Below are 13,760 nucleotides of genomic sequence, written 5' to 3'. Positions count from 1 at the left end.
TAATTATTAAATTGGTTTATTAATACTGACGTTTACTTCCCCAATTTAGAGTAAAGAAAAGCTGTGTAAACCCGAGTTTAAATTAGAAAATGGTAAATATACACACCTCAAAATATAAAATACGTTTATTTTTTTATACCCATCTTTTCTCATTCAATCAATAGCTAATGATATGTATAATTCATTGGGGTGTAAGTGAAATGAGTCATGTTAAAAGGATGAAAAAGGTTTAATATATCTATAATATTGAAATTAATTTATGCTTTAATTAATTCCACTTTTATCTAAAGTTAACACACAGAAAACATAACATCAGATTTCAAATCAAGTTTTATTTTTTCTATCTGAGAATTAGGTTATTTAGGAGCCGATTGTATGTCCTCGTTAGATCAAAGACCGCTATCGTAAAATTTTATGACGTCTTCACTCACCCTTACCTTACTATAAACCCTTTTTTTTTTAAAGGTCTATATCATGCCATCTTGTTACAAAAACCTTTTCCTCGTCTAAATATATAGTTTAAATGCAATAAACCTTCATCAAATACCTGTAAAAATATTTAAAATTGTTTATTATCTTAAACAAAAGTGAAATTTTTAGTCGAACTTATCTTAAAAAGTTATCAATAAAAATCAGCTGATTACTATAGCAACTGTTGCTATGTTATTGATTAATTTCGTTACCATGGTGACGTTTATTAAAATTAACATATTTTTGTTTGTTATATAGGCCGACGAATTCTCTGTCGCTATAGAAACGTATCAATTTCAACGTCGCTATGAAAACTGTTCTCATGGTAACGGTTTTCATAGCAACGTGGAAATTGATAAGCATCCGTTGCCAAGTGAAATTAAAATGTTTCCATAGCAACAACGATTTTTTAAATAAAGGAAAAAACGTCTATAATAAATTAACAGCTGCTTAATTTATTAAATAGATTGCGTCTTTACAACATTAACAAAATTATTTCATGTCGAAACCCTTGACCTAACGGCATTACTATCGTTTCGAATCTATTTTATTCCCAGAACTGAACCTTGAAGCCGAAGAAACAATGCATGGACATCGTCCAACCCGGAATAAGTAGAACCAGATAAGTGGACTCGTAATAAATTTTATGTCGAGTTAAGTTTAAATTCGTGATATAAAAACATTTAAACTTTTAATTAAAAATTCATAACCAGTTCCCGTTATATAAGGGCTAAATTTTTTCTCTCAAAACTTTTAATTTTATAGAAAAATTCTTTAAAAAAAAAAAATTAATCGAATGTTTTGCCTGGCGTGCCATCTGGCGGAGATGTTTGTAACTACGACAGAAAATAAAGTTTTGAGTTGGTAACATTAAACTGTTTCGGAGAATACCGCGACATCTAGTGTCGAATATTTGTATTATTAGAAAATTACAAAAAAACATGATTTTCAACTTTTTTTATTATCATCATCGCAAGAATTATCTGTTAGCATAAAAACAATATTCCAACTTATATATATTATTATATATATATATATACATACATAAAATATATATATGTATATATACTTAAAAAAAAACAAAAATTCCTGTACAAAAGTGGTAAGAAGAGGAAAGATAGGAGTTAGAAAAATGATTTTCTAAAAATTCTTAGAAAACGCGACCCATTATTTGCGCACCACTATTCTAGAGCAACCCAGTCACATAGTATAAGTAAGCGATTGATAACCGAGCACTCTTTCTTATTATAGGCAAATTCTTGTAAAAAATTGCAGAATAATCCTTAAATTTCTATTAAAGAAATTTTCATTTTTTTGAATTTATCATTCTATTTGATATTGCAAACATAACTGACGTCACTCAGTACCACGTGCTTAAGCGAGTGCGTTACCTAAAGAGGTGATGATATTCAAAGACATCGAATTACGTTACAAGAGTTAAGATTGGTTAATTGTAAACATCACGTTATTTACGTTAACGCATCATTAACGTAAATTTAACAATTCATCACCAGCCCAATAAATATTAACTCTTTACAAACAGAACAATTTTCTTTTTAACTTTTCTTTTCACGAAAAAAATTCTTTTCAATTATAATTATAATAATAATAATTTTTAAAAAGATAACAATGCGTTACGTTTGTTGATGATTATCTTAAAATTTTACAAAACTTTATGAATATATATTTATATATTTATATTTTTTTTTTGTATAACAGAATATAAATTAACCGTATACATTAATACCATAATCACCTATGAAACTTTTAAGAATTGCGGATTTTTTTTCGTTCTTAGTTTATAGATTTTCAAAATACTGGATGAAAAATGCCTACCTAACGTCTTGGCATATATTAAATAACGAGGTTCTTCAAAAAAGAAATGTTATTTATCATGTTTTTCTCGATACGTTTATGAGGTATTTGCAGCAATGAGTGAGAAGTTGTCGATCGGGTGCACCGTTACTTATGTTAATATCACGCGTGTATATGTCCATACCGTATTGTCCATCTTCTGGGAATGTTATGCGAAAGGTTACGATGTCGCCTTCGGTGTGGTGCGTGACGTAACGTGACAATTTCCTCTCTTCCACCCCGTTCTTATGTAAGGTGGCCATAAAATCGGTTAGATGTCGAGTTAAACGGAATTGTATCTCCATATCTCTTCCCGAAAAAACTAGCGTATCCGAGTGGGTGAGAGGCACCATGCCAAATAACCTGGTTGCTTTAGTTGGTCCCCATTCTCCGCTAGCACAATCGGGTAGTGGCACCATTACCGTTTGAAGATCCTTACAGGTTACTTTAAACTTGCAAACGCTCTTGAATTTCATGGGTTCTCCCGTCAGATATTCCCTTGGTGTGACTGCATTAGCGAATATATCGAGTAGAAGATCTCCGGGTGAGGGAGCGTGTACTCGAAAAGTCACTACGTGGCCCGCTACGGATTGCATGACGAACCTCTTTAAACTAACACCATCATGGTTATCCGAATCTGTGTGGTAAAATTTCAGATTGTAATGGAAGATCAAACTGGGTGCCATATTGGGTGGCATTCCGATTCGTACAGTAGCAGCTCCTGTACTGTCCGTGTATAGTACCGCAGTGACGTTTGAATCGGGAAAGTATAAGCCGTATCGAAAAAACAATGATCTCACAAAGGGCAATTCTTCAAATTCCTTAAGAGATAGAGGGTGCTCCAGCAACTGCCATTCGGGTGATTGTGGATAAAACTCGTATATGAACTCTTTAGGATCAGTTAGAAAGTAATGATCGTCGTATTCATATCTTAAACTATCTGATTTCCCTTTACTTCCGGGCTTGGGGACCTCCTTGGCATTTACCAAATGTCGAGCACCCCAATTGCATTGCACAAATCTCCAAGAACCAGCTAGGAAAACGGCATTCCACGAATTTCGAAACCGGCTGTCCTCAAAACGTATACCAGGTTGATAACCCGCACTTTTCGAATAACCTTTGATGACAACACAATGTAACCCGGTATAACTGAAAGTAAATATTACGTGAATGTGAGATATTTTGTAACTTTATCTTAAAATTCGTAAATTAAACCATATCTTAGCTCTTCTAACCTGCAAAGGCGCTTGAAAAGCACGTGATAGCTTTCTGTGCCATGCTTTATCCCTCGAAGAATTCCCATAGGAGTGTCAGCATTGACGTTATCATCAAACTGCATCGTATTTAAATTTTTAACTGTAATCCATCTAAACAGGGTCCTGAAAAAAGATACATATTAAAGCATACAGTAACTTATATTATTAAAAATATATATATATTTTTAAGATAAAATAAATGACCTAGCTTTCTCTACATCGGTAACGCAACTTTCTGTCAATTGGCGTACAAGATCAGTAAAAGATTGCTGATCTTCTTGAGCCACCTGTTATCAAGAAACCAGTCAAGATAGTTTTATAACCTATTTTTTTCATAAAATAGGGCATAGGGCATTATTAAATTCACTTACATTGATAGCAATTTGATCTAATTCCGCGAAGACGCTAGGATCACTGTAAATTTCAACTTTTGATACAACTGTTGGGATTGGTGGAGGAGGAAACAGAGGATAAGGAGCCAATTCGGTATTTTGATGGCCATTATTTTCGGGACTTTCGGTCTATAAAACGTGTAGTAATTTTGTATTTAAAGTGTTTAATCCCCACAAAATTTATTTTTAATTTTTTAATACTCACAGCAGTTAACTCTAATCTCTTGTTATTGATTAGATTGAGCATTTCAATGCTGTGTTTATCGACTAACTCAGCGGTTGCTGCTCTTTCTTGTTCTAACAATTTTCTCGTTAAACATTCTTTTTTCTTATCTAATTTAATAGTCATATTTCTTTCCAAATCGTCCTTTTCTTTCTGAAGACGGATGGTGAGAGCCTTCTCATCTTCACCAGATATTTTCTTCTTGTTAGTCTTTAATTCTTTATGAAATTTACTTGTTAATCTCTCAAGCTCTTTCTCCCATTCTTCCTGTAATTTAGATTATGATAATGATGATGATTACAAGCAATTAAAAATTAAATTAAACTAAATTAAAGAAAATTATCATTTTTACTTTAATTTCTTGGTTGATGTGGATTTCTTCTTCCGCTCTTTTCTGAGCAAATTGCTGATAAAGGGCATCCTCTTCTATTCTGTGTCTCATTTCTAAAGTTTTTTGCGTTTCCGGATCCTAAATTTTTATTTAATTTACTCGAATTACAGGACAATTTTTACCAATATTTTTAAAAATTAATACATTAAAAATGAATTTATATATTTATTTGTTTGATGATGATAATATTTTAAAATAATAAATAAATAAATAAAAATCTAGAATTGCATCACGCCTACATTCCAGTAGACTAGAATGAGGAAAAATAACTTAGAACCTGTTCATAAATTTTATAGAAAAATTAACAATTTTTGGCCATACTTCATAAATGTCGTGCCATCTAGTGAGGAAAATTATAATTTCTAAGAATTAATTTTTATTAAATTTTTAATAATTTATATTTGTCTTACTGGACAAGATTGGTCAGAATTACAAGGTTAGTATGGGATATAGTTAAGTCCTGTATATATACAAATATACATATGAGGATACAGGTTATCATAAATTGGGTCAGTGTGCCAAGATGAGATGGCTTCTATCCAAGAGGCCTACCTATATCGGTCATTGTCAACAAAGAGTCAACTATGTAACACAGAAATATTTGTAGATATATATTTTTTTCTTATTTTCTTGAATAATTTAACTTGTTTACGTACTTCGCTAATTCTAGAAGAAAATGAAATACTTTTCTAGTAAAAATTTAAGGCGAAAGAGGCGATATTATTACGAAATTTCTCGATTGTGGTGCGCGTTATACGACGAACGAACGCCTTCCTACCCCAAACTGCAAATTTAGTTTAGGCCAAAGACCTTGTTTATCGATCGGTCCTGGTCGATAGCCATGTCTTCAGTCGTAACTACTCACAAACCTACTCCTTCCGGGGAGGGAGGGAAAAATATTTTCGTAACATCCGGCATATTAAACATTTTATTAACGTTACGGCATTTCTAGTAACATCATCCGAGATTGTCTTCACCCCGAGCTGTACCCAATTGTTACCAGGTCACACAGAAATGGGATATGGGGCGTCGCGCAAGGCGAGTGTCACAAAGTTAAAGGTCAATAATTAACTGTTAAAACATTAGCATAACAACAAATACTAAACATTTTTGAAATATTTTATACTTTATATAATGTTGTTACGCTCAAATATTGATTATTATTTCGTTTTAAATAGAAATTTATGCATTTTTTAAAACTGGAAATAAATAAATTTAAATTTCGGGATTTCAGATGCACTCAGAATATTCTGCAGCATTATCCGCGTGATATTTCGCGCCCTTATCTTAAAATAATCTCTTTAGATCAGATTAAAAATAAAGTTCAAATGTATATCCTATATCAAAAGATATATAGACTCATCAGGATGCAATCTATACTTTATCACATCTCAATTTTTATACTGTTAATACATTGTCATGACAAAAAGTGTGATCCTGTGACGTCCCATTTATGAAGGGCCTGGGATGCAAAAGACAAGAAACCGGAACTGCCCTTATTATAGACAATAGGTTCTATCATAAGACATCTTATATACATTAACCCTCAGCTTAAATTTCACGCTCCGTGCATACAAAGGGCACAGTCGTGTCTCTATAAACATACCATGATATATTATACAAGTATAATTAATAATTAGATTAAGGGCCAGGTTTAAAATAAGCCCAAAGTTATGTTGTATTAGACCACATACATTAGAACTTGTGCTTTTAAGTGTTCTAATTTTAGTGTAGGAATTTTGTTAGGGCAGTTTGATTTAGAGTAGGTCAGAATATTTCATAAACCAGGCGCTAAAAAAATGTATAATAATTTAAATAATTTTTGTATAGCCTATATAATAGGATTTAAAACTTAAATTGTTCCTGTAAATATACAGGATTAGTTTGAGTTTAAATCAATAGAAAGTGTAAATATCTCTTGCCTCATTTAACGCTTTTAAAGTACAAAATGAGGTAAAAGACAGTAAAATTTTGGTTAAATTATTTTTAAAATTTCCGCGTGGTCGAATAAGGAAGGAATCTATTTATTCAACCGAGCGAAAAATTAGTAAATAAATTTGTTTTTATTAGCAAAATATAATCATTTTTAAAGCGAGATACTTTCAATCTTACAGAATCAAACGAAACAGAAAATAAATAAATAATGGAAAAAAAAAGAAATGCACTCACCAAATATTCATCGATTTTTCGTTCGTATCCATTACTCCTCCTCAACTTGGTAGCATTTAAACCATGTGCTATGTGTAAGGCGGTGGCATCGAATTTACCAGCCAAATTTTCTCGATGTCTGTTCTCTAGATCGCTGATTTTGGGAGAGGTCAAGGCACTTTTGATCCCGAGTGCCCCAGCATCGAACGTACCCTTACCAGAACCTCTAATCTGATCGTTGACCAGATGATTAGTTTTAGGTACGTTAAGAGCAGCTTTGATACCCACAGAGAATCCATCCAAATGTCCAGGTCCAGTTTTTGGAACGTGAACTTGACAATAAACCTCCTTGTCCTCTTGCGACTGCTGATTGTTGAAGTATGTACGCAGAGTTAGTTTCGTTCCACATATCAAACACTTGAAACATCCGTGGTGGAAGTACGTTAGATCCTTAAGAGGACCGACTTTATCCACCTGATAGACTATAGAGCCACATCTTAAACATGGTATCTCGTGAGCGTTCATTTTAGCCTTCTACTCTGATCGAATACACTGCAGCCATTTTGCCTTCAACCTGTTCCTGATGCCACGGAACGACTCTTTGCATGGCTAGCTGTGTGACGTCATCTACCTGTACCCCAGTCTAGATTCGATCGGGGAGACGTTTTCGCTCGTTCTTTTTGCATCGTCGGAATGAGGTAAACGTTTTATATATTTGATTTTGTTTTAATTTAAATTTCGTTCCCCTTTTTCCGTTTTTAAATTTAAAAATAAACAGAAAAAAAATTTACTCTTCCGGCTTTACGTCATCACCATAATTACCATTATTGAGACTAATTCTGACGTCACGTTCCCAATACAGACTAACAGATACGTGACGTCATTACTCCATAAAATTTAAATCCCGTTCTTTCCTTAGACTTCAATGAGATTTTAAGGAGAAGAAAAAAAATACTTTTTTCCTGTACAAATTTAGGAAACTTTAATTATAATTCGCGACTTAAATGGTGCACGAAACGAAACTTAAAAATAAAAATTTAACAGCTTAGTAATTTTAACATTAAACGATGCTTGAAAACTCATAAAATATTTATTGCGTGGAAGGATAAAAGTATTATATGGTGTCTGTATCTAGAGATGAGCTTCTCCTGTAAGTTAACTTCACTGCAAAGTTAAATTCTTTGATTATTCTCATAGCGGAAACTAAACTTTTACTCATCACGTTAAGGTTTATAGAGGTCAAAAAGTCATCATTAAAAATGCTAAACAATCGATATCTGATGATTAATACTGCTCCATGTTATTATTATCATGTTTTTTTTTTTTAATTTAAGAAAAGGGTCATTCACATGTCCTGATTCTTGTATGTGCAAAGGAATTTAACGTGTTCCTTTTAAGTCTCCACATTTCAAACAATGTTTATAGGTTAAATTGTCTGTCAGAAACATTGAATGAAGTTGAATAGGGGAGTAGAAACGGGTCAAGAAATTGTTTACATTAACAAAAGTAAAGGGAAAGAAAAATAAAAAAAATATATTTTAATTAAAAAAAATCATTGGACTAATTTTGTGTTTAAAAAAAAGGAGAAAAATGCATATTTTATAATTTGTTTTTTTTATGTGTAGCTTTATAATAAATATGTATGGTGATATTAAGATATTATTTATTTAAATTGGAGTAAAAGTTTTGATGTGTTGGTTGATTATTGTGGAAGTTGTGAATAATTTAATTTAATAATTTTAAATTTAACTACTTAAAATTATTTATTAATAAAATAATTGTCCTATAAGTATTAAAGAGATTCAAAATTATTATAAATTTGTTTGGATTTCAATATTTATTTAATTTGAATTTGTATTATACAGTTTTTAATGTTGTGATGTTATTTTTGCTTTTGTTGCATGTGATCGAATGATTGATAAATCAATTTGAATTTTATGGTTTTTTAATAACAACAATTACAACAATGAAATTTTATATATAAGCAACTTTATTCACATCAGTCAAGTCACACTACAGGTCTACATACAAGTCCACAGTGACATCTGACTGTTTTTCGAAGGCAAACAGGTTTGTAGTTCCCTCAGGTCGTGGGATACAATGATAAATCACAAATTTTTGAATGTTGTAGTTTGATACTTCTAGAAACCTGCTTGTCTCCCAATAAAAGCTTTGTTTTCTTTTTTTTTTATTTATTTATCGAGGGGGACAAAAGCTACAAAAAAAAAAATACTCTATAAGTTGGAAAGACATGTACACAACCTTGTAGACAGAATAAAATATTTTAGGCTCTTGGGATAGATAAACATATATTGATAATTGTCCCCCTTATTGGTCATTTAATAAATTTTTGCAAATTTCAAACATAAATGATTGTAACTGCTCCCAAACATATAACATATAATGACAGATTCCAAGATTTTTACAAATTGAGAAACAACAAAAAATGATGTCAGCATGCTCTTGAAATAATTCTTGGGAAATTAGCAAATGTGAGTGGCTGACCATTATTTTATTTTTCATCCTGAAAAATTTTTTAAATAGAATTATTTATTAAATATTTTATGAAATTATACTAATGATTGCATAATTTCATACCTTACATAGACTAGAATTACACTCAGACGTCCCCTTCCGTTAGAACATTTAACGAGAATGTTGCGGCACATTCATCTTTTCCATCAGATACCACTAAGGTGTACTGACCAATATTTGTGTCGATAGCATTAGGTATGGTAAGGGAACATTTTCGACCTTTGTGACTAAACTGATGGTGGGTACTACTTGTATCTATTGGGTTACCATCTTTCATCCAAGTTACTGCAGAAAGAAAATATTTATATATATAGATATAAAATTGATATGGTTGAAATAAAAATTAGTCTAACCTTTCTTAGCATCTTTTTCAGTTTCAGCTGAAAATGTCACTGATTGTCCTTTGTGAATTGTCACAGATTCAGGAAACTTTACAAAACCTGGTCCTTTAACTGGTTCATTGGGTACTATATAACAATACAAAAGTATTGTTTATGGTTTCAATAAAGAATATAATATAATAATTTTCAGTATGCTTGCATTAATAATTAAATGACCACATACCTGTTACAATTAATGTACAACTACTAAATGCATCTCCAACATCATTAAATGCCTCACAAGTATAAATTCCTCCATCTTCAGGAAAAATTTCTCCTATTATTAGTTTATAAGCATCTCCTTCTGTTTTATATTGGAAGTCGTTACTAGGTTTAATTTCTCTGTCATTATGAAGCCAAACCACATCAAATGTGTTTGGACCTGAAATATATAATTTTTCTGTTAAAAAATATTCTAGGGAACAAACAAAAAAAAAATTAAATCAAAAATATTTGACTAACATGTAATTGTGCATTGTAAAGTTACTGAATCCCCATCTTTAACTACCATACTCTTTAGATGTTGTGATATTCTTGGAGGCTTGAATCCAGCTTTTGAAGCAGCTTCCACTGGATCCATTGCTAAATTTTAAATTTATATGATTAATTTTCAAAACTTTTTAAGAATAATAATTAGAATAAATAATAAACATACGTAAAACAGTGAGTTTGCATTTTGTAGCGGCTGTTCCTAAAGAATTTGTTGCTCTGCATACATAATCACCATCGTCTTCTGGGAACACTTCACCAATACTAAGCATAGCCACATTATTTTTATACTTTAGATCTATTATATCTGATGAAAATAATTTCTATAAAAGAATACATAAATAATTAGTTTAAATAATACTGTATTTAATTATAATATTATTTAAAACTAAAAATACCTCTCCATTCTTTAACCATTCTACTTGAGGTTCAGGAATACCAGATACTACACATTTTAAAGTTAAAGATTCACCATCTTTAATTTTAGTGTCTTTCAATTGTTCTTTAAAGGATGGTGCAGTCATTTCAACATCATCTGGTACTAAATCAAAATTTGATAAACGTTTCAATTATATAAAATAATAATATTTTAGTAAATTGTTAATATTAATGTTACATACTTTCTAATTCTTTAGTAGCAGTTCTTGATCTCTGAGGACTTGATGGTTCTTTTTTAGAAGCTCCATATGGTTTTTGTGTTCTTTTAGTTGGAGTTTCTGGCCGAAGAGAGGTTCCGTAGGATCGTGCAGGAGAGGATCTCATAGCTCTAGAAGGAGAGTCTAACCTTAAACTTCTTGCAGGTGATGCTCTTGGAGATGGAGTATATCTTGTACTAAGATAGTCAGATCTACTAGAAATCTTAGTAGAACTATAAGATTGAGAGGATATTTTAGTTGATGAGTATGCAGATGAATAGCTAGACTGTTTGTGAGAAACATAGTCACTAGTGTGACTATATGCATGTGAAGAAGAATAATCTCGACTGTAAGTATCATAGGCATAAGGAGATGGTCTAGGTGAAGGAGATGGCGGAATGGGGCTGACAACAACTGGAGATTTTAAAGATGGTGGTCCTCGCCGATCTAAATAAAAATGGAATAATGTAATATAAATATGCTGTAATAAATTTAATAGTATTGTAAAGTCAGTTTAATTAACTTTGATTACAATTATGAAATCACCAGTGGAGATCCATATAGGACAGAGGAAACAATAATTTTGTACTGGCAATTTGTTCCTCTCCCAATGTATTTTTATTTTGAAAGCAATGAACATTATGATTAATATGAACATCTCCATACCATCCTTGCATTTCCAGCAAACACATTTATTAAGAACACACATGTTTTTGGTACGTTTCATAAACCTGCATTAGGTTTCCAATCTAGTTTCAATTTGATAATGTTCAAAATTGGAATGTTACTCAATAAGTAATGCTATTTAATTTTTTACAATATAGAACATCCCATATTTCTCATGCATTTGTATGAGAAATATGCATTTTTACCATAAGAATTGGTAATATTTTCCTTAATGTTTTTGATATCTTGTAGAAATAATAATCACAAATGCATGAGAAATATGGGATGTTCTGTGGTGTGACGAGTTAATGAGAACCACATTATATAATGTGAAATAGGTTTTTTCTTTCAAGAAAAAGAACACAACTCCAATTTTTGATAAAACCAAAAAGAAAAGGAAACTCAAAGTAAACGTCTTCTAAATATTAACACTGTAGTGAGTAATAAACCGTCACAAACAAACGAATACAACACTTATAAAAAAAAAAGGTTTTTTTTTGTGATGGTTTAGAAAAAAGGAAACTTTAATTAAAGCCCCCCAAAAAAAATAAAATAAAATAAACTACAGGTTGTTTTAGGATGCCAGTAGATTTCTATTCTGACAGATGGAAATAATCGTACAACCGAATAATACTATACATTCAACATCTTGGCTTACACTACACAACCAGGGAGGATTACTAAAACTAATCTTACACTAATATTAAACTATCACGAGTACAACTAACAAAAAGAAATTAAAACTAATATTAAGCTAAAGTAGGAGAATAAGGGACAGGAAAGGAAGTGTAGGAAATTGGAAAGAGGTACCCAGTATTGGTCTTTGAGGTCTTCGAAATTGGTCTCTTTTATAATGTCCTTAGCGAGGGTCATACAAAAATAAAAAAGGGAATTCTTTCTCTCCTAGTTCAATCACTTTTCAGCGATTTGGATTCAATAGTTCACAGTCAAATATCCTGAATCTATCACAAATATCCTTAGTCCATCTCTGAAACTCTTTGTCCCTTCTGTACGCTGCCAAAAATGCACCAGAAACTTGTCTCATCACCTTCTCACTTTCCGAATTCCATCTACCCTCTCCTTTCGTATCCATCCCCTAAGGGGTTGCACACCCTTTCTTTGTTCTAGGGGATTTTTTATGACAAAATAAGGAAAAGAATTTCGAAAAGGAACATTCCAGAGAAGAAAAACAATAGAACAAAGAAAAAGGAAGGGAAGAATAGAACATGGAAGTAATAATAAAACTATAAAATAAAAATAAAATATATATACAAATGTATGGCGTACAGCCACAATAAATAATACACTATGGATTATCACGTATTTCAAATATACAATAATGGTATCTATTTATTTCCAGTCAACTTAAATTACAGATCTCAAAACCATCCATAATATTCTACATTACCTTTTTAAAATACAGAATTTTAACCGTTTATTTCTCCTCATTAACAATGTTTGACGTATAGATCTAATTACATGTGCGAGTCCCGAAACTGGCCAGTTCACAATCTGTTTGAATCGTCTTATGTTGCTAATTAAAATTAACTTAAATTAAACTAAAACTAATGTTACTTAGGTTAGAGAAAGAAGATAGGAAGATTATGTTAGAAGGGGATCACTTTTCTTTGTCTAGTGAGTTGGGCAATTTGCGATGTCTATCACAGTTAATTGAGAGGATACAACCTGACCATGTGGACACCTTTCAATGAGATGAAATATCCATCTACAAATCTTCCTTTATATCTCGATAGTACCAGTTCTTTAACACAACTTCTCTGAATCTCTGTTGACTGAGTCTCCCTTGGGTTCCTTCCTCGTCGCCCTGCATCTCACTCCTTACCCCTTTCTTTTTCGACCCTCTCCCAACAAAAATCCTCTTACTCTATGACATAGGTTAAAAACCCCTTCAAGCCCAAAACTTGTCAGAAAATGCACATAGGTTGGGAGAGTTGAACAAGGAAAAATAGTGCGGGTTAATTATGTAGATAAAGAAATTACGGATAACTTAAAAGATTAATAAGATATATACATGATGGGATACACCACAGTTCTATATTGTAAAAAATTAAATAGCATTACTTATCGAGTAACATTCCAATTTTGAACATTATCAAATTGAAGCTAGATTGGAAACCTAATGCAGGTTTATGAAACATGCCATAAACATTTGTGTTCTTAATAAATGTGTTTGCTGGAAACGTAAGAATGGTGTGGAGATTTTCATATTTTTATTTTATACTATACAACAAAAATTGGAAGTAGAAACAAATACTGTACACAAGAGGTACACCTTATATTTATATATTCATTCAAAACC

The 13,760-nt window shown here is 31.6% G+C and overlaps 2 protein-coding genes across 2 annotated transcripts in view; both read right to left on the bottom strand.

Moving 5' to 3' along the window:
• Nucleotides 1-1,732: 1,732 nt before the first annotated feature.
• Nucleotides 1,733-8,015, bottom strand: LOC111633321 (hillarin-like). The gene is made up of 7 exons (XM_023377871.1): nt 6,757-8,015; nt 4,549-4,665; nt 4,179-4,463; nt 3,953-4,102; nt 3,786-3,868; nt 3,561-3,704; nt 1,733-3,474 (listed from the first exon to the last, which is right to left on the bottom strand). Exons 1-7 carry the CDS (start codon nt 7,258-7,260, stop codon nt 2,364-2,366), a joined length of 2,394 nt encoding a protein of 797 aa, XP_023233639.1. The 5' UTR covers nt 7,261-8,015; the 3' UTR covers nt 1,733-2,363.
• A 687-nt stretch (nt 8,016-8,702) lies between these two features.
• The window catches only part of LOC111633311 (twitchin-like), a 66,767-nt gene continuing 61,709 nt past the window's right edge, over nt 8,703-13,760 (bottom strand). The window contains 8 exon segments of the mRNA XM_023377854.1: nt 8,703-9,259; nt 9,334-9,555; nt 9,624-9,737; nt 9,835-10,032; nt 10,113-10,232; nt 10,306-10,462; nt 10,538-10,680; nt 10,760-11,221. Of these exon segments, the coding sequence (XP_023233622.1) occupies nt 9,356-9,555; nt 9,624-9,737; nt 9,835-10,032; nt 10,113-10,232; nt 10,306-10,462; nt 10,538-10,680; nt 10,760-11,221 (1,394 nt within the window). The 3' untranslated portion in view covers nt 8,703-9,259; nt 9,334-9,355.

The sequence above is a fragment of the Centruroides sculpturatus genome, unplaced genomic scaffold (assembly GCF_000671375.1).
Source record: "Centruroides sculpturatus isolate CEXI.00-Female unplaced genomic scaffold, Cexi_2.0 scaffold735, whole genome shotgun sequence".
NCBI lineage: Eukaryota > Metazoa > Arthropoda > Arachnida > Scorpiones > Buthidae > Centruroides > Centruroides sculpturatus.
This window is presented reverse-complemented; position numbering and strand designations above follow the sequence as displayed.

Excerpts from the sequence above, each read along its gene's own strand:
- LOC111633321 (XM_023377871.1), bottom strand. The coding sequence starts at position 7,260 with ATGAACGCTCACGAGATACCATGTTTAAGATGTGGCTCTATAGTCTAT. Across the intron at positions 4,666-6,756 it reads GAAAAATCGATGAATATTTG|GATCCGGAAACGCAAAAAAC; the intron begins GTGAGTGCATTT and ends ATAAAAATTTAG. Across the intron at positions 3,475-3,560 it reads CTTTTCAAGCGCCTTTGCAG|TTATACCGGGTTACATTGTG; the intron begins GTTAGAAGAGCT and ends ATTTACTTTCAG.